At 36.2% G+C, this 22,139-nt stretch overlaps 1 protein-coding gene across 6 annotated transcripts in view; it reads right to left on the bottom strand.

The window, feature by feature from the left end:
• Window positions 1–22,139, bottom strand: part of BANK1 (B cell scaffold protein with ankyrin repeats 1) — a 498,930-nt gene that overhangs the window by 229,366 nt on the left and 247,425 nt on the right. For all 6 annotated transcript variants that reach the window (XM_068542510.1, XM_068542511.1, XM_068542507.1 and 3 more), the window contains 3 exons: window positions 13,754–13,908; window positions 5,372–5,510; window positions 2,740–2,879 (listed from right to left, as the gene is read on the bottom strand). In XM_068542510.1, the coding sequence (XP_068398611.1) occupies window positions 2,740–2,879; window positions 5,372–5,510; window positions 13,754–13,908 (434 nt within the window). The remainder of the gene's footprint in view (window positions 1–2,739; window positions 2,880–5,371; window positions 5,511–13,753; window positions 13,909–22,139) is intronic.

The following is a 22,139-nucleotide window of genomic DNA, read 5'->3' as shown; positions in this document are numbered from 1 at the left end:
TCCTCAAATTTACAGAATGTTCATGTTATTATATGCCCAATAGTTTTTAAATGATTATAGGAAGTATCTGATTACTAATTTTAAGGATTACTTAAATCACATCTGCCATTAAAATTTACAGGAAAACTCAGAATAGCTCTTATAGTATACCATTTCAGCTAAGTAAGTGCAATATTAAAGAAAACACAACCTTAAATCTGCTGGTATATGTCCTGACAAATACACAATAACGATGGTGAATAAAATTACAACACACACTGTTCTTAGAATAGAGATGTTCAGCAGACTATGTGCAACATATCCAAATCGCCCAATTAAAGTCGTAGAGAAGCACATGAAGGAAACAATTACTGCAGTGCTGTATGCTGGAGAGGAAAAGCACAGCTTTTTACCCAACTTTTAAAATGTAATGTACACGAGAGCAAAGCCAAATGTCAAAGGAACAACCAAATGCCAACAAGGAGAAGCACAGCGTGGGCTGGGGCACCACCGTTGAGGCCAAGTAACCCTAAAACACAACAAGCTTCCTTTGTGTCCCTGCAGATCCTTCTTTTTAATCAAGGGTGGAGTCCCACTTTCACCATCTTGGTAAATTCAAGGTAGGGATACCTCATGTGGTCCAGATGGCAGTGGATGAGACGAACCCCGTGTCATACCTAGTCCAAGATGTGATGGAGACTGAGTGAATTGCAGCCTTTTCCATGTGTCAGGATTGTGATGGTGTAGCTCTGCCGGGTCTGAGATCTCAGACTCAGAATTTGTTTAATCTAATTCCACAACATGTGTAGGTCCCCTCATGACAATAGCAAAACCTCTAAACCCATCTTAAATTGTATATATTAAACCAAATCTCTTAATGCATCTTACCAAGCTGTGGTCTGCTGTCACCAACTTAGAATAATTCTACCTCTCCATACTCAAACCTCAGGTTTAAAGTGTCTCTTTCCTGAGAGTAAAAGCCTGAATCAAGCTGTGACTGTCCAACAATCTTCCTTTCACTATAGGCACCAAGGCTCAGTGGAGGGGAGAAACCCTTCCTCACCTCTCATTTCTGACACTGAGGGTAAAAATGAAACAGAGCATTTCATAGTTATCTAAAAACTACTCAAAAAAGTTTTTATTCATTCAAAGCTGTAGAAGAAATCATGACTTGCATGTTACAGCATTCTGAAAAAATGTTCGAGTCAAAAATTACATTTAATTTTCACTATATACAAAGATTTTTTTCCTCTCCAAAGGCAAAACCAACACAAAAATGTGTTTTGGGGACTACTTTACTTCTATGCTGACTGAATACTGATAATGTAATATAATGCTGTTATTAGTCTTTTTGTAGTGAATAAAGTTTTTTAAGGAGAGGATAAGGTAGATGTGTCACAGGAAAATGAAACGATCTGTATTTCAAGCTGTTACTTTTATTCTTGCTTTGCAGTTACAATATAGATATTTTGTCAAATGTCCTCAGACTCCTCAGTTTGACAAATGGTATTTTACTCCCTGTCCTTCTCTAAAACATTTTTACCTTTTCCATTGTTCTAAAATGTATCATTCATAAAGGAGAACTCTAATAGAAAAATGTGTCACACAAAATAAATAACAACGCCTCCAATTCCAAACTGGTTTAAACAGTAAGGCTTCACGACAACCTGTCAACATTCCTATCATTGATGGTTTTGTTACAAGTCTTATGGAGTGTTTTGTGGTAAATCTGAAGATCGCATGTTCAATTCAACTACCTCTTTCTTCGCCTCTCCTCTGGTCTCCTCCCCTGCCCACAGAAAAACTGAGGCAATTAAGCAAAGTTAAAATTCTAATTATCAAGCAGCTATTAAAAGAAATGACATTTATTTCACTCTGAAAATCTGAGGTAATAAGCACATAAAGAAGTTCCACATTAAGCAAGCTTTCTCTCCACTGAAAGTAGGTCAGGTTACAAAAAATAAAACAGAATTCAGAAATTAAACTAATGGCTTACAGTCAATCAAAATGCACTTTTTACATTCTAAGTCCATGAGTCCCTTAGGGCAGGGCACTCACATCATCTATCACTCACTGGAGAATGTCCAAACTAAGGGCCTTGGAGAGGACTAGAAACTTCTCACCAAGTCATCCTTGCTGAGTACTACTTGGTCACACTAGAGAAAAAAACCTGCAAGGCCACTTTGCAGAGTTCCCAGAAAATTTAGCACTTCTGGAATTCCAAATAAATGCTGTTAATTTAAAGGAATAACTTTCACTGTCAGACAACAATGGTAAATGAAACTACGAAAAACATACACTGAGCTTGGAAATTTCCTCTTGAAAATAACAATTTCTAGATTAACACCACACACTTCCTTTTTGGTGGTGGTATTCTTGTTTTTTCTGAGTCCTTAACCTCAAACCTTCTTTTATCTTGTACTGCCCACATCTGGATAAAGAGGAAATTCATTGTTTAAGAGTTCTCTTTAATCCTTCTGTCTTTCTTTATCTGGTCTGCAACAGCTTGAAAATGAGCCCATGACAACAGCTATTTTGTAATGGATAACCTGTCTCCCAGTGACATTATCTGGAATGACTTGACTTACACAAACTAATTCATCTACATCTCTGCAACACATAGGTCAATTTCTTCCTTTCCTAATGATCAGTAATTCATTCTTATTCAACCAACATTCAGACTTTATACCAAAGTACGCATTCGTTTATTCCACATTAGCTCTTTAGCTTATTATCGACTTCATGGAAAGATCGACTTACCTGGTACACATCATCTCCTGGACCTGCCGCTCCCAATAGGCATTTCATAGCCTTTGGGGTTGAATAGTATGTAATCTCTGCTGTGGCCTTAATGATTCCATCACAGTAGACATTGACATTGACAGAGCCAGCAGGAAAATCTTATAAAATACAAAGAGAGAGTTAGGAGCTGAGTCTACAAATGCATGTACCACAGTATTATATCTCTTAGAGAATATGAAGTCAGGCTTTAAGAATTCATAACAATTTTACTAGCTTTTAACACTTAATTGTTTTCTGTTTTTATCCTTAGTAGTTAGAAACCACAAAATAGAATATGTAATTTTGCACTTAATTGTTTAAAAAAACTTAAAGGATTAAGACATATGTTAAAATTATAATAAAAGCAAAACACTAAATCTTTTCTCCTTATCTTCTAACCTCCATTTTTTGTAGTAATGTATAATCATCTCTACGTAATACTTTGAATTTATGACAGTAAAGTCATTCATTAAAAGTTAAGTATTTGTTATTAATCTGAGGAAGAAAGTTCCCATTAATTACAGGAAAGTTTCTTAAAATTGTTTGGAAAAAGAAAGAGTAGAGTTGATTGAAATTATAGAACTTTTATTCAATTGATAACAATGAAAAACCCTTAGGAAGGCAAGGTTTAATGCCCTGTTATTTAAGTACTATTTACCCCATCCATTCATCCTTTTTGTGAACAAGTTGTTCAAGGTGACTGATACACCCCATTGTAAATTTTGCTGTAACACATCAACAAAGTTAAAGTTACCCGAGACTGTTGTGCTCTCTATGAAAGAATAACACTAAATAATCACTTCAATGGAAAGGTTGTGTTTTATTGTAACAAAATTAAACAAAATTGAGCTCTTTAAATTCATTCACAGAACACACTTTAAAAACTTTCACTCTTTGTCACAGAGATATTTCCCAAATTCTCCTGGAAAATTGTCATGCAAACATCTGGGAAACATTTGGGAAAGTAAGACCATTTCTTCTGAGGCATGTCCCATACGTGTTCCCATAATTATTCATGGAACTATCCTGTATATTGCTACATAGCAGCCAACATTTTGTAAGACAATCTATCATTAACTTAGAGAATACACCAGTTGAAAAAAAGAGTTGGAAAGGTTTAATTAGCATAACTGGTAAATAATGGTTGGTTGGTTGGTTTATTTTTACTACAAATTTGCTGTTCAACCACATGGATAATATTATGGTCTGGTATATATTGGAAAATTTGGAATTACAGTTTCCTCCTTTTCTGAAAAACATCTGAACTTTGACATTTTATTCTTTGTGCTGCTCTTAGCTACTAGGTAAACTGAACATAAAATCTTAATGTGAACAATTTTATTTGATATTTTGATTTGCTATTTGGGAAGTATTATCTAAGTACTTCTTAATTTGCAATATTGATTTTTCTGTAGTGATTTTAGTCTAACTAGATTTAGTTTAACTTCTAAACTAATTAGTTAGAAATTATTGCTCATTAAATCATTTAAAAATGTGGCGTAAGGAATTAAGGGGCTTTGGAAGAAAAGGAAAAGAAACAGAAAGAATTCTTTCTCATCTCACTTCTGCATATCCTTGTCCATGACAGGAAGCAGTGTCTAAGATGTTTATAAATGATTGGTGTAAAGTCTTTCTTTTCTATAATCCAACTCTGACCTAAGCTGTGCAAGGAAATCCATAGAGGGGACACATGCTTTACACAACACAACAGAAAAGATTTGTAAATGCCCTGTAAATGGATTTCATTATAGCTACAGTCTAAAAAGAAAACAAAAAAGCTCAGGATGCATTTGGTATACTCTTCAATTTTAAATATTTTTTACTACATTTCCAAATTTATAATAAGATTGAATATCTTTGTACTTTAAAATATTTTATGAAGTTCACATTTATAAAGTTAGGTAATTTTATTCTCTAATTATAAAAGGACACCATAAATTCAAAAACCAAGTAGTCCTACATTTATATCAAAACATTCAGAAATTAATATATTAAATTTTGATTTTAGTACAGTTATCACAGCAAGTGTGTCTATTCCATCTGGAATTTTAAATCCAATGCAATTTATCATGCTGAAGCAAAGTTGGATAATAAAATGGCTAGGTTCATAATTTAAATAAGGAAAAGAGGGAAGATTGTATATAGAAATGGTACCATGACGATAAAATAGTGAAAAAGAACTATGCTTTCCAAAACAAAAATATACTCAAAAAATATACTTTTTTTGCATGGCAAAAAATTAAAGAAGAAAAAAGAAAATCATGAATAAAAATCCAAAAGTCTGTTAATCCTGTTACAATAAAGCAAATAATTTTAGTTCCATATTTAATAGCTGACATATTAAAGTGCTCTCTGCTGACATAAAGTATGTGATGTTACTGGCTGTCATTTTACCACATGGTACACAAACTAATTTCTCATAATTTACACATTCGTGCTTTTGCGAATCCAGATTAATAATAACAGCCTTGGGTACGTGAAAGCTAAACACAGGAAACACCTGCAGAACAATATTAGTTTCTGTAGGGAAGTGAAACCATTTACCATAAATTTATTGAAAGAAACTCAGAATGATGTTTTATATTTATTAAAGCATAAAAAAATTTCTTACCTAAAGCTTTCATACACCAGACTGTCTTATTCCAGAGAGCTGGCCGTGTTCTGATGCATTTACTATTTGACGTAAATTCAACCTCCACAGAATCACCAATTACTTCATCTCTCAAAATAATAAATATTTCACCAGGGCTCTATAAGATGAAAAATATAACCCAATTAGGCATTTTTAAAAGTTTTCATTAACCAAAGAACCCAGTGCATTTATTAATGATAAAGATCACACATGATAATTATATATCTCCATTGTGTCCGTAGTTTCAGCCATATTCAGAAATGAAATATATAACGGGGATTCTCACAGCATTTTAAGTGTATCAACTTGACGTCTATTGAATACTCAGTTTTTTTTTCCCAACACCAGATTTTGCAACTGAAAAGACAGTGAGGACAGAGCTGCTCCCTTTTCCTCTCACCTCATCCCTGTGTGTGAGGTTCTATCTGAGGGTGATGAGCACCAGTTCACAGACCTCCAAGGAATGTAATTCAGTTGCTAACCAAAGCCTTTTTTTCCCAAATCCCTTTCCTTTACCTTTCCAAAACTTGGTGTATTTATCTGTAAATGAGAGGACTGAACAGGTTTAGCTTTAAGACCTCTTATAATTTAATTATGATGAATTGTTTTAAATGTCTAATACAGTTGACCCTTGAACAACATAGGAGCACCGACCCTATCCACAGTAGAAAATCCATGTATAATTGATATTAGGCCCTCCGCAATTCAACCAACTACAGATCATGTTGTACTGGGGTATTTACTATTGAAAAAAATCCATGTTTAAGTGGACCCATGCAGTTCAAAACCCCTGTTCAAAACAAATACTGTATGCTAACACATACATATGGAATCTAAAAAAAAAAAAAAAATTGGTTCTGAAGAACCTAGGGGCAGGACAGGAATAAAGACGCAGACGTAGAGAATGGACTTGAAGACATGGGGAGGGGGAAGGGTAAGCTGGGATGAAGTAAGAGAGTGGCATGGACTTGTATATACTACCAAATGTAAAATAGATAGCTAGTGGGAAGCAGCCACATAGCACAGGGAGATCAGCTCGGTGCTTTGTGACCACCTAGAGGGGTGGGAGGGAGATGCAAGAGGGAGGAAATATGGGATATATGTATATGTATAGCTGATTCACTTTGTTATAAAGCAGAAGCTAACACACCATTGTAAAGCAATTATACTCCAATAAAGATGTCAAAAAAAAATCCATGTTTAAGTGGACCCACGCAGTTCAAAACCCCTGTTGTTCAAGGGTCAAGTGTAGTTTTAATCTTACCTAATAGAGGTTCCCTGTTTACTCTTTACGATGAGTATCAGTGAAGGTTACTGAGTTGACAAAGGTTATAAATCTAAAAATTTCAAGATTTTATTAAGGTGGAAACGCTAAATCTATATACATAAGATATAAAGAGTTATTGAAAACCTTTTTGAAAACAATCCAGAAAGAAAATGAAGGATAAGAAGATTAGAATTAATATAGAAAAAACAAGGAATAAACATTTATTGAGCATCTATTTTATACTAGGAATTATGCTTTTTATATAAAGCCATTTCCTTTCATCCTAACCAAAACAAACACACACATACATATACACACAAACATACACACATACCCCAAAACCAAAATGGAAGGCTATCATTTTTCTCTTTTACAAATAGCGTAACTAATAAAGAGAGTTACATTCTGAAGATCAACCAGAACTATCTAAATTTAAAATCTGTACTACTCTTTACATCTTGCTGTTTAACCTTTCAAAATAACTAAAATGAAATATATTTTTATGATTATCTCAGATATCACCTTTCAAAGGCTTTCTTCAAAGTCAAACTAAATTTCAGTCCTTCACAAAATAAACAGAAACCTCATTTACATGCTCTTATAAAATTCTGTTTACCCAAAAGTCATTAATTTCAAAGTTCTCTTATTAAATATTATCTCCCTAAGCATAAATCCCACCAATAAAACTTACATTTTTAAAGCTCTGAAAACAAGAGTTTCTACAGATATGTTGATGTTAAAAAAATCATTTCAGTTGGTACACATCCACTTCGGGCATTTCTCCATCGGAGTCCAGCACTCTCCAATATTTGTCCACAGATTATTTTGAACTAAACTTCTCCACACCAAGTAAGTTGCTCATCGAGAAAAGATCCCACAGTTCCACCTATTGCTCTGGCCTCACACACCCTACATGTCGGAAACACTTCTCGGTTTCTTTGCTTGTGCCTCCCCACGCGCTGCTTCATCTGAGAGCTGAGGTCAGGAATGGGAGCCCCTCCTGGTGCTCACATCTGCCACCTCCTCTTCACAGGACCTCACTGCCAGCGCAGTTCTTCAGTTCCTCCATCGCTCACATCTCACTCCTTACTTCGAAGCTTTAATGACTTCCCACTTCACTTTGGCTCAGATCCCCAAGATCCTCGGCTTCAAACTTCTTCGGATTTCCCTTCCCCAAGTACATCTCTTCTCATATAACTTTGACCTCTCGCTTTCCAAACTTAGTGAGCCTCAGCATCCTGTCCCAGTGTTTATTCACCTAGAGAACTCATTCTCATTCACAAGGGCTCACACAGGCTGCTTCTTACGCATCAGATTCTCTCCCTAATAGAGGGCAGGACTCCACCTTTCAACCATTTCCAGAGAAGAGTTCTCAACAAAAGACAAGCATACAGACCACCCCCAAGGAGGCACTGACACCTCATTTGTACCCGGAACCAGCTTCATGGGCATGTAACCTCTGCAGCTTCACAGGCCCTGCACTTGGAAGAGCACTGCACTTGTCTTAATGTTCTGCTGTTGCAGCTTGAAATGCTTAATAATTTGAACAGGGGTCCCTACCTTTTCATTTTGCACCAGGCCCTGCTGAGTAGGTAGCTGTTCCTGTTTGTACATATGTTGGCATGCCCTAGAGTTCCTCCTCTCCCTCCATCTCCCCATATGTATCCTCTCCATCGAGGTCCAACTCAGGTTTCGCGCACAACTTCCGAAGGAATCATGAAACATTTTGCACCTGTACTCCTCATTTGACCCTTTCTAAGCCATGCCCTCTGGTCTTAATACGCTTTTCATGCCTGTGTCTAGGCTTCCCAGATAGATTTTAAACATCCCGAAGGTATTTTTATTTTTTCATATCGTTGCGGCATCTTGTAAGAATTAGGTACATAAGAGATCATCTGTATATATTTTTCAATTCAGATAGAATACCTCTATAAAAATATGACATTTTTTACATTGAGCAAGCTCTACTCCTTATCCTCCTCAGGACTCCAGCTTCATCTGCTTCCTGCATCTCCATGCACGAAGGGGGCTTCGGAGGAGGGAAGGCCTGTACTCGTCCAGCCCTGTCCTTAATTATTATGGGCATCTTAATTAAAGATGTAATTATTTGGGCACATTTAATTCAATGGAGGAAATATTAGGATACTCAAACGGTCATAAATTTAGTGTTATCAGTTATGAAGCTGTTATTTTGCTCTCAATCTTTCTGACTTCTCTGTTTATCCCTTATTTGGCTCTGACCATTCAGAAAGAGAAAGAGTTATAATAATTATGACTTCCAAACTCTACAGATTCGCTGCAATGGTCACAACCCTTGACCCCTCACCAAAAGGGCTGGAACTGTGTCTACAATACAACACAGGTAGTGGAGTTTCTAGACTGTCAGGATGAGTGTCTTTAGGCTTTAATGAATCATTAAGTACCGGTAACAAAGGATTTTGATCTTAGTGGATCATATCAGCTTACTATGACTTGCACACAGACAAATGGCTCTTTTCATATTCATAATTAATAGGCACTAGCTCTACAAGCACAGGTGCATGGGCCTCATTAAGCCAGCACTGTGCAAGTCCCTGCAGCTGACCCTGATCTAACCCGTGACAGCACAGCAAGGATTAGGTTATGACAATGGTTCCAAATTTGGCTGCTAATTCTCACCTTCAGAATCACGTGGGAAGCTTTTAAAACTCCCAATCTCCAGGCCATAACTCAGACCATTTATATCTGAATCTCTGGGGGTAGGATTCAGACATTATTACTTTTTAAAACTTCCCCTAGTAATCTCTATATGCTGCTTAGTTTGAGAACCACTTGGTTACAGGGAAAAAACATCTTTTGTCATCGTAAAACCTTATCTCGAAAGGGGTAATACTTCACAACATAGACATTTTAGGCATTGATACACAAAATAATCTTTTGCTGCTTTAACTGTATTTTTCAATTAAATCACAGGACTTGACTTTAAGTTAAGGTTGGCTACCTAGGACTAGTGTGTGACTTGGTGTCAGAAATAAGTGGGCAGTGCTGTTAGCTTCTGTGTATTGTTTTAAACTGTATTCAGTGCCAAGGAGTGAACAGGTAGGAGCTAATCTCTGAGGTTTTTGTAGTTTGCCTGTGGGCCCTTCTACAAGTCACACCCCTTTATATATTCTCAGAGTTTCTCTAGATTCACTGGTTATATAATCTGTGGTCTACACAGATTTAGGTTTGGAGTCTCATATTATGGTTGCAGCCACAAAGCTAAACATCAGTGAAGGTCAAATAAAATGAAAGTCTTTATTAGGGAATATACCATGTTCTAGGATTCAGACAGAAAAATGATTCAATGAAATTAATATAGATCCAAATGCTGATAAGGCCCCTTAAAAGGCCTTTTTTGGTTATGCTATAACTTTCAGAACTAAATTTGCTCAAGAAATCAACAAGTGACCAGACTACTTTTAAAAGCATATTTCAGTCTTATCAGAACAGTAGCAATGGGAGAATAACATAAATATAAAGAAATATCAGTTAATTATACCAAAGGAAGTAAGAGGTTTGGGGTGGAGAAAAGCTGCGATTGCAGCAGATAAAACAGATAAAACAAGATAGATACACAGATAAACAAGATAGAAAAAATAAGCTCACTCTTGACTACTCTTTAGGATGGTGCTACTGAAGAAGCAATAGAGAGGCCATTCCTGACCCGTGACTGGGGCTCAGAGAAATCACAGGAGAGGCAAGAGGCATCTGGGAGCAAACCACAGTACTTCCGAGAGGGCCATTGAGGAAAACATTCATAGGCTCTCTCTTAAAGATTCAGGTCAAATCCATTAAAAAAAATCCAGTGACTGAATCACTTTTTAGAGATGATGCAGCTCTAACAAGTGATCATAGAACTGGCAGGACTGCAGACAAGCCTCTGAAGAAGAGCACTGCCTCCCTGATGCCATTACTAGGTGATTTGAAGGTGACCTATTATCAAGAGGCATGAATGTATTTCCTGTACTCTGGGGCAGGATTTCACCTTGGCAGTACTGACATTTTTGAACCAGAGAAGTCATTGCTGTGGGGACTGCCCTGTGCGCTGCAGGATGTCTAGTAGCACCCCTGGCTTCTACCCACCAGATGCCAGTAGCAGCCCCCCAGTTATGACAACAAATCTGACAGCAGACTTTGCCAAATATCCCTTTGGGAGAGACGGCCAAATCAGTCCCAGATAAGAACCACTGCTCTGAGGGAATCTGCCTGGGAAATTAATGAAATGAGGACTTTGGAGTAAATACACAGCAAAGGGAAAAGAAGCTAGCAAATAACAGACCAGGTCCAGTTCTGGTTTAGATGTTATTCCAATGGAAGAACGCCTCCCAGGTGGATTATTCATCAAGGACCAAAAACTGGATAAGATTCATTTGAACAATGGATGTGCTTATTATTAGCAGGCTTAGAATTCACTGATTTCATATCTCTCATGATCAATTACCCTATACAAGACAAAATCAGGAAGAATATGCTAGAAAAGCAAATATCCTGACCCATACCAACCAAAAAAAAAAAAAAAAAAAAAAAAAGGTTAACACATACTAAAATAGAACAAATATTGCTGATCCTAGGAAAGAGGCAAAATTAAGCAGCAGAATTAAACTGTTAAAACTCATTTAGGTATTTCTTAAAAAGATAGGGAATAACTTACATAACTAGAACACTGGAGGCACATCTTCACTAGTGCACGAAAAAAATCTGTTGAAGAAAAAACCCTTTTTTCTGCTGTTTTTGAAGGGGCACAAAATTTCAAGGTCCAGGAAATCCGAAATCCTTGGCAAGGAACAATGCTGGGAAAGATGACTCAGCAGAGGAATCAATACTGCCGGGCTCCTGGGGTCAAAAGCAACAGCAGCCTTACCTGCTGCCTCAGTTAAACTATCTACTTATGCTGCTTCTCCAGAGCAGAGGAGGGAACGGGGAGGGCACTTCTCCAGGAGCAGGTCCACAGACCCAAGCAGTTCTGCAGCAAGAGGCAACAGGTGAGATTAAAACTAATTCTCTGGTCATCAGAGAGAATGAAGACGATGCCATTAGATTGAACCAGTCAACTCAGCCCTGGCATGCTGGAAACATAAAACCATAAGGGGAAATTCATAGATTTTGAAGATACTGGGTGGGAAAGAGGCACATCTCAAATATGACCTGGTGACTGGCAAGGATAGCCTTGTAAATTTCTAGATTTTTATACGATGGCAGGGAAGTCTCAAAACATCACTTCCAGAGAAAGGAGGCCATATCCTTAAGTGGACTCTACTTACCCAGTAATTCAAAGACTTCTCAGAAATGTTCAAAGGTTGTGCTTTCAGACAATTGGCGTAGACTGAACGTTAGTTATCCTGGCAAATCTGAAACATGATTTTCACTCATTTGGATACAAATAATCTTTCCTGTGGTGCTTGGAAATTGGGACTTGGATTCAGACTATACTAAGATCTAGGTTCTGAGAATACAAGGTTTTGACTGGGATGACTATTTTTGGTCCAGGGATTTGTTTATTTCAATTTTTTAATGTGTAGGTCTGATGCTAAAATAATCTTATATGACCTTTCAACTCTTAGGACTGTTTAAAAAGTGGGGTACCCAAGAGAGATTTGGAATTGAAATAATTTAACTGCAGAGGGTCTGAAAGAATTGTATCCATGTCCGTAAAAGCCCACAGTTCTGTTACTGAAAGAACCCTCATCCTACTCAGCCATCTGAGTGAGCTATCTCTGCTTGGAGGGCAGTGGGGTTTAATTTTTGGATTTTGATTTCTCTGCAATTTAATAATGGAAAGGTTTTATATCGTTCAAATTTTACTCTTGCAGATATTTTTGAAAGCAGCTATTTAGACTCATTGCATTATTCCTGGTGAGCAATTTTTAGTTCCAGAGGATTTTTTTGTTTTTTGTTTTGCTTTTTTTGCTTTGACTTTACCTACTTGAGAACAGTTCTGATTTCCATTTTATCATCTCTTCTATTTATTTCTGTCTCTTCCATTATTTCTGACTCAATAGGAGCCACTGGTTCTGATTGTTTAGCCTGATCTCCCTTCCTCAAGTAGGTTGTAATTGTTCTTTGCCTGATCCTCTATCTCAGTTCCCTCAAACCTGTACAGTTTCAGTTCCTGGGGTCTTTAAGGGAGTGTCAAAGAAGTTTTTGTTCCTCTGGAACTGATAACATAATAAAACGGCGATTCTCCTGCTTGGGGATGGGGTCTGGAGGTGAGGGAATTAAGCTTTCCCAAACTGCGCAGAACGTTCTGCTTCTCCCAGTGCTGCTGGTACCATCAGGATCAGTGGATTCTCTCCCAAAACATGTCTCCCAGTAAGCAGACAAGTGCAGCTCCTGTCACATTAACCTACTGGCGTCCACCTGAAGGACCCTCTCATGCAACTCTCAAGGTCGTCCTGTATCTTTTGCTCTTCCTGCTCAAGCACACCATAGACATTGAGGACCAGCATCTTTTTATTGTCTGGAGATTACGTAGTCCAAGTTTTGGTCAAGCTCTAGCAGTAGGCTTCAGTCCGATGAAGACTTAGAAGGAAGAAATATTGGCAACATGTGTTCATACAGTCACCTCCTGAGAAATCCACTCCCTCTAACATTATACTTTTATTCCCCAAAGGACCAGCTGTTCTAGCTCTATGATAGTCCCACTTCATAATGTAGGCCTTTGATATATGTTTTATAATTTAAAAATCAGTGGTCATAAAAAATAAGTGTTTTCAAATTCTATTCAAGAATGTATTTCCTTTTATGAAAATAAAATCCTTGATATGGTTAATATGAATCCAACTTTCTTTTAAATAGCTTGATATATATAGCAATTGTAAATCTGTTTGTAACACGTCAAGTAACATTTAATAAAATGATGCTTTCATATATATTTCAATACTTTACTATTCAACAAATATGTATCAAATGCCTACTAACTACCAGATATTGTTCTGGGTTCTGAGGACATGGCCATGAACAGAGTAGACAAAAATGCCTCTGTGTTGTAGCTTCTAGTGTTAGTTACATTCTAGTCAAATGCAGTATCCGTTAAAATAATGCAGTCACTTAAATAACAAGGTGTCTTTACTGACCTCACATGGAATCTCAGCAGGAAGCACCACTGCCTGTGATATGGTGCTTCTGGAAGCTTCTGATAATTCTTCAATTTCCTTTCTCTCACTTATTTGCCCAGAATGTTCCACTCTTAGGTCTGTTGGAATAATGACCTCAAGGTAGTCCTCAGAACCTAGAGGAAAGTTCATGAATGCAGATTACAATATAGCTAAGGCCGTATTATTTCCTCCATTGTTATAAAAACAATTGCTAAACAATTGATTTATTTATAATTGCTAAACAATTAATATGTGGGACAACCAAACTGAGTTTAAGACAGCTAAAGTAAATGAACCAATGTTAATAATTAAAATAATGCTTCATAATTTAACCAGTATTATAACCTTAAGCTACTAAACTAAATCAAATACATAATAATATTTTCATCCACTAGTTAAGTATTTTCCCCAAAAAAATCCAACCACCATTTAATATTGTCTCTTAATATTAAAACAATAAATCTGAAAAACATGAAACTATTTCTTTTCAATGCCTATAATTAAGAAAATTTATTCATTTTAAATCAGAACAATTATTTACCCTTCACATATATTTCTAACTTTAAAAACAAAAAGCATAACTAGGAGACAATCACTAAATAAACTCATATTCCTATGAAACACTAGTTTAATAGTGAAATATTAGTGTTCATCAAAATGTTAATGTGTTCTGTGAAAAAAGTGTCCTAAATTAAATAAGTTGGGTTTCTTTATGGCAGTATTACTAAGAACACTAAAATATTCTAATGTGAATTTTGAATCTCAGAGAAGGGAAAAGAGTATTTGATTTTTAAAACATTTAACATTTATTAACTTAGCATCGTCTCAATCATTAAGACACTTTTCTCTATCGAAGAAGAGCTATGTTAAGAGAGATGGATAATACTTTTATTACTCAATGTTTCAAAGCCCAGAGCATTTTACTAGGGCACAGAACCAATACGACTGGAACCAAGGCTCTCACCACTAGAGAGTCTCACAACTGTCATCTTAGGCCAACCTCAAATGTATCTCTCAAATCCTCAAAGAAGGGGATTGGAGAAAAGGAAAGCAGCTCCTGACAGCTAGATACTGGCCTGATACTGTGTGAAGGCCTTGGTGTTGCTAGGAGGTGGCTTCCTGTTCTCCTACTGAACGTCAACAATTTTGCAGAATGTCACCATCGGACAAGGCCACCTGTCACCATGATGGATCAAGTCAGAGATCAGACCACTTTGTAATCATGTCTGAATCCAGGCAAAAACATGAATACTGTCCAAACCACAAAATAACCAAACATCCTGAATCCTGGCTCCTGTGAGTGATGTTGCTTCTTTACCAATTCCTGTCTCAGCCTCTTTTCATTTCTCTTGCCTTCCAGGTAGGGTAACCAGCTCCTCCCAGTTTGCTTGGGATATTTTTGGTTTGGGCACTGAAAACGCTGTGTCCCAGAAACCCCCTCAGTTTCAAGTATACTGGTATAGCTGGTTACCCTGCTTCCCAATAAGTCGTTAATACACAAAACCATAAAATTACATGTGCTTTTCGACAGCAAGCAAACTATAGCAAAGCCCTGCTTCCATGAACCCTTCCTCAAATCATTTAATGCAACCCTAAATCCTACAATAAGTCTTTTCTTCATACAGTCTTCCTGAGGTGTCCCATGGTTCTCCATGGTGGCCTTCTCTTCATTGCAACTAGCAAAAAAAAATAGTTCAAGGACAGGTGTGTCCTAGTGGTCTTTGGCAAAAGGGAATTGACAGGATAAAAAGGAGGAAGTGTCAAGGCAATACAGATGAAGTTGGCTAGAATTCTGGTTTCACTGCATCCAGAAAGTGAAGTCAGCAGTTTCATATAGGTAATTCTATCAGAAAAGCAGAGTAACAAAAGTGATGTCCTCTGGAGAGGGGCTGTCTCCATGCCACATCTAAGAAGGAGAGAGTTTTGTTTTGGGTTTTTTTTTTTTTCTGTCTTATGAAAGTTACAGAATAAAAGTACAAAAGCACCTGGGATTTCCAGATTCTCCCAGTACTAGTCTTGCTTGAAATGAAATGAAAAACAGCCTTTATTTCTCTAACAATTTTAAACACTTCCATAAGCAGTCTCATTCTCTCTCTCTCTCTCTCTCTCTCTCTCTCACACACACACACACACACACACACACACACACACACCCCAAATTAGTGAAAGGTTGTATAGAACTGGCTCAATCACTTTGTGAACTGATGAAAGAACAAGGAAACTGATTTCATTTTATATATCTTAAAAGGTGTAAGTTGTTCCACTGCAGCAGTATCTAGGATGTTTTCTGCTAATTCATCTGTGGTATTAGGTTAAGAAGAGCTATTTTCTTTACCCTGAGGACATAATCATGGATGTACAAAAGATTTACCTCTATCAATGTTCGCAGAAGCACTGTTTATAATGCAGAAAACTGGGAGCAGTTTAAGCAATAAGGGACCAGATAAAAAATGTGTAATGTGATAAAAGATACTGTCACTAATTAAAATTCCATCAAAGAATATTTAACAACAAGGAACAAGTTTATGATATAAATGAAAAAAAATCAAGTTACAAAATAGTCAATTTTGTAGGTTCCCATTTTAGTAAAATAAGAAGTATAGGACTTCCTGCAGGTTCCATATTTAAGGAGCTTTGGAAGTCGCCACTCCAACCTAACAAACAAAAAATTGAACAGACTAAAAAATCAATAACTTCTCTTTGATTCTTAAGAGAGGTGTGGACACAGCACAAACTGCTGCCCCCAAGGCTGGAGAGACAGGCAGGTGGAGAGAGAGTCTCAGCTTACCAGAGCAGAGACTCAGGAGTGGAAATGGCCCCAGCAGCCAGTGCCAGGGTAGAGAAACGGGAACTGTAACTGAAAAATTGCTGGACACTCAGTGAGGACAAGTCTGAGAGTTAAAACTCCAGGGCAATTCAGCCAAAAGGTGGGGGGAACACATTATTTTGAAATTTACCTCTAGGAGCTTGACAAGATTCCCACAGCAAATACTGGGGAACATGCCCTCCTGCTTCAGTGGAACCGGAAACATCTTTAAATACTCCAGGACACTGTTCTTCTTAACAAGGCCTGCCCTGGGCGGAAACTAGTTAATCAGAGCCAAATCTACTGGGGTATTAGGACATTCTAATTGACCAGAGGAAGAGAAATACCCAACTGCAGCCCACTGGAATAATCCTCTCTCACCTAAAGGGGAGAAAAAAAACTGAGAAACTCTTGTGAGGTTCACAGTCCAGAGGCATAGGCTCACTAAAGGACTGAAACCTAATCACAGAACTCTAGAAAGCCTCCTCTCCGCCAACACCTCACCACCACGTTACTAAAGGCCTATTTACAGCAGTTATTTGTATAGAGTATATTATGTCTAGTTATCAAGAAAAATTACAAGGCATACCAAAAGGTAGAAAATACAATTTGAAGAGACCAGGGAAAGCACTAGAATCAGACATGGCAGGGATGTTGGAATTATCAGACTGGGAATTTAAAACAACTCTGATTAGAATGCTAAGAGCTATAATGTGGCATGGACATATATACACTACCAAATGTAAAATAGATAGCTAGTGGGAAGCAGCCACATAGCACAGGGAGATCAGCTCAGTGCTTTGTGTCCACCTAGAGGGGTGGGATAGGGAGGGTGGGAGGGAGATGCCAGAGGGAGGAGATATGGGGATATATGTTTATGTATAGCTGATTCACTTTGTTATACAGCAGAAACTAACACACCATTGTAAAGCAATTATACTCCAATAAAGATGTTTAAAAAAAAAATTAGAATGCAAGAACAGATAGGCAATGTAAGCACAGAGATGGCAATCCTAAGAAGAGGCATAAAAAAGTGCTAGAGATTAAAAACACTGTAACAGAAATAGAAAATGTCTTTGGTGGATTTATTAGTAAAGACTGGACATGACTGAGGAAAGACTCTCTGAGCTAGAGGATATATCAATAGACTCCTTGAAAACTGAAGAGCAAAGAGAACAAAGACTAAAGAAAAAAACTGACAGAATATCCAAGGACTGTGGGACAACTACAAAAGCTGTAACATATGCATAACGGGAATACCAGAAGTAGAAGAAAGAGAGAAAGGAACAGAAGAAATATTTCAAAAAATAATGACTGAGAATCTCCCCAAATTAATGTCAGACACTAAATCACAGATCCAGGAAGTTCAGAGAACACCAACTAGGAAAATCCTCCCCAAAATGAGATATACCTAGGGATATCATCTTCAAACTGCAGAAAATCAAAAATAAACAAAATTTGAGAAAAACCTAGAGGAAAAAATTCCTTACCTGTAGAGGAACAAAGATAAGAATTACATCTGACTTATCCTCAGAAACCATGCAAGCAAGAGAGTGGAGTGAAATACTTAAAAGTGTAACAGAAATAAACCACCCACCCAGAATTCTGTACCCTGTGAAATTATCTTTTAAAGCTGAAGGAAAAATAGAGATTTTCTCAGACAAACAAATATTGAGATAATTTATTATCAGTGGACCTGCCTGAAAGAAAAAAGAAGTTCTTTAGTGAGAAGAAAAATAATATAGATCAGAAATTCAGATCTGCATAATGAAGGGAGAGCATCAAAGAAGGAATAACTGAAGGTAAAATAAATACTTTTCTTATTTGTGATTGATCTGGAAGATAACAGTTTGTTCAAGATAATAATAGCAATAATATATTCGGTAATGTATGCTTATGTACATATCTTATATAAATATTTACATATATGCTTGTGTATGTTTATATATAAATAAAATAAATGAAAGCAATGATATAAAGTATAGAAAGGAAGAATTAGGATCATTTTATTATTATAAGGTAACAATACTACCTATGAAGTGATACAGTGTTACTTGACAGTAGACTTGCGTTAGTTGTAAATGCATATTGCAAACTCTAGGATAAACCCTAAAAAAAAATTATTTTTTAAGTATAACCGATATGCTAAAAAAGTAGAAAAATGGAATCATATAAAATGCTCAATTAAAATCACAAATGGCAGAAAAAGAGTAGAAGACAAAAATAGGAATAAAGAACAAGGGGGACAAAACAGAAAACAGTAATGAATATGGTAGATATTCATCCAACTATATCAGTAATCATTTTGAATGTCAAGGTCTAAATGCACCAATTAAAAAACAGAGATTATCACAGTGGATCAAAAAACAAGACCCACCTATATGTTGTTTACAAGAAACCCACTTTAAATATAGAAACATATAATGATTAAAAGTAAATGGATGGAAAAATACACCATGCTAACACTAAACAAAGGAAAGCAACAGTAGCTATATTAATTTCAGACAGAGCAGACTTTAAAGTAAGAAAAGTTATCAGGGATAAAGAAGGACATTACATAATGATAAAGGGGTCAGTTCTCCAAGAAGACATGACAATTCTTAATGTGTGTACACCTAGCAACAGAGTGTGAAACTATGCGATGCAAAAACTAATAGAACTTCAAAAAGAAATAGATGAATCCACTATTACAGTTAGAAACCTCAACACCTCTGTCTCAGAAATGGACAGAAACAGCAGGCAGAAAATCAGTAAGGATGTAATTGAACTCAATAACACCATTAATAAACTGCATATAATTGACATTTACAGACTACTTCATCCAACAAAAACAGAATATACATTTTTTTGCAAGCTTACATGGAACATTCACTAAGATAGAACTCATTCTGAGCCATAAAACACACCTTAACAAATTTAAAAGAATAGAAATTGAACAATGTCTGCTCTCAGACCACAATAAAATTAAACTAGAAATCAACAACAGAAAGATAACTGAGAAATCCCCAAATATGTGGAGATTAAACAACATACTTCTAAATAATACATGGGTCAAAGAAGGAATCTCAAAAGAAATTAAAAAAATATTTTGAACTGAATGAAAATAAAAATATAACAGCAAAATGTGTGAGATGCAGCAAAAGCAGTGCTTAGAGGGAAATTGTTAGCATTGAGTGCATGTATTAGAAAACAAGCAAGATCTAAAACCAAATTTAAGTTTCCACCTTAGGTAACTAAAAATGAAGAGCCAATTAAATTCAAAGTAAGCAGAAGAAAAGAAATAAGAATTCGAACAGAAATCAATGAAATTGAAAATTGGAGGTAAAAGAAAAAAAACAATTAAACCAAAAGTTGGTTCTCCGAAATGATCAGTAAAATTCATAAGCCTCTAGCCAAGCTAACAGAAGGGGAAGAGAGAGAGAGGGAGAGAGACAGAGAGCAAGCGAGCATGTGAACAAGCAGAAGACACAAATTAATAACATGAGAAATGAAAGAGGGGGACATCACTCTAGATCTCTAGATCCCATGGATGTTAAATGGATAATAAAGGAATACTATGAACAAGCCAATGCCACAAATTTGATAACCTAAATAAAATGGACCAATTCCTTGAAAGACACAATCTGCCAAAACTCATACAGGAAGAAATAGACAATATGAATAGGCCTAAAGCCTACTTCTATTAAAGATTGAATCAAGAATTAATAACCTTCCAAAACAGAAAGCACCAGGCCCAGATGGGTTCACTGGTGAATTATACCATACATTTAAGGAAGAAATTATACCAGTTCTCTATAATCTCTTTCAGATGATAGAAGCAGAGGGAATATTTCCTAACTCATTCTATGAGGCCAGCATTACCCTAACACCAAATCCAGACAAAGATATTACAAGAAAACTACAGAACAATATCACTCATAAAAACAGATGCAAAAATCCTCACAAAATATTAGCAAATCAAAGCCAAAAAAGAATAAAAACAATAATATCATCATATCAATAGATGCAGAAAAAGCATTTGACAAAATCCAACACAAAGTCAGAATAAAAACTCTTAGTAACCTAGGAATAAAGGGGAATTTTCTCAGCTTGATAAACACTATCTACCAAAACCCTTCAGCTAACATCATTGTTAATGTGAAAAACTTAAAGCTGTCCCACTAGGATCATGTTCAAGGCGAGGATGTAACTCTCACCATCCCTTTTCATTATCATACTGGAAGTCCTTATTAATGCAATTAACGCAAGAAAAAGAAAAGTTACACATACTGGGAAGGAAGAAATAAACCTGACTTTGTTGGGATGACGTGATTGTCTAGTAAATCCAAAGGCATCAACAAAGAAATTCCTGGAAGCGACTATAGCTAAATTGCAGGATACAAGGTGAACATACAAAAGGCAACTGCTTTCCTATATACTAACAATAAATACATGGAATTGGAAATTAAAAATGGAATACCATTTACAATAGTACCCCCTCAAAATGAAATACTTAAGTATAAATCTAACAAAATATGTACAATATCTATATGATGAAAACCACAAAACTCTGATAAACAAAATCAAATAAGAACTAAATAAATGGAAAGATATTCTATGTTCATGGATAGAAAAACTCAATAGTGTCAAGAAGTCTGTTCTTCCCAACTTGATCTATAGATTCAATGCAATCACAATCAAAATCTCAGCAAGTTACTTTACAGATATGGACAAACTGATTCTAAAGTTTATATTGAGAGGCAAGAGACCCAGAGTAGGCAGCTTAATATTGAAGGTGAAGAACTAAGTTGGAGGACTGACACTACCCTACTTTAATACCTACTATAAAGCTGCAGTAATCAAGACAGTGAGGTCTTGGCAAAAGAATAATCAAATAGGTCAATGGAAGAGAGTAAGAGCCAAGAAATAGAATCACGTAAACATAGTTAATTAATATTTGACCAAGGAGCAAAAACAATACAATGGGGCAAAAACAGTCTCTTCAACAAATGGTGATGGAACAACTAAACATTCACATGCAAAAAATGCGTCTAGATACCTTACAACCACCACAAAACCTTACAACCATCACAAAAATTAACTGAAAATGGATCATAGTCCTAAATGTATAATGCGAAACTATAAAACTCCTAGAAGATAACGTAAGGGAAAAACACAGATGACCTTGGGTATGATGATACATTTTTAGACACAACACCAAAGTCATGATCCATGAAAGAAATAAATGATAAGCTGGACTTCATTAAAATCAAAAACTTATGTATGCAAAAGACAATATCTAGAGAATTAGAAGATAAGCCATAGATTGGGAGAAAATATTTGCAAAAGACACTTTTAGTAAAGGACTGTTTTCCAAAATTTATAAAGAACTCAAACTCAACAATAAGAAAATGACCAAATCAATTTAAAAATCAGCCAAAGTTCTTAACAAATACCTCACCAAAGAAGATATACAGGTAGCAAATAGGCATATGAAGAGACGCTCCACATTGTATGTTATCAGGGAAATGCAAATTAAAACAACAATGAAATAGTACTACACACCTATCAGAATGGCCA

The sequence above is a fragment of the Eschrichtius robustus genome, chromosome 4 (assembly GCF_028021215.1).
Source record: "Eschrichtius robustus isolate mEscRob2 chromosome 4, mEscRob2.pri, whole genome shotgun sequence".
In the NCBI taxonomy this organism is placed as follows: domain Eukaryota; kingdom Metazoa; phylum Chordata; class Mammalia; order Artiodactyla; family Eschrichtiidae; genus Eschrichtius; species Eschrichtius robustus.
This window is presented reverse-complemented; position numbering and strand designations above follow the sequence as displayed.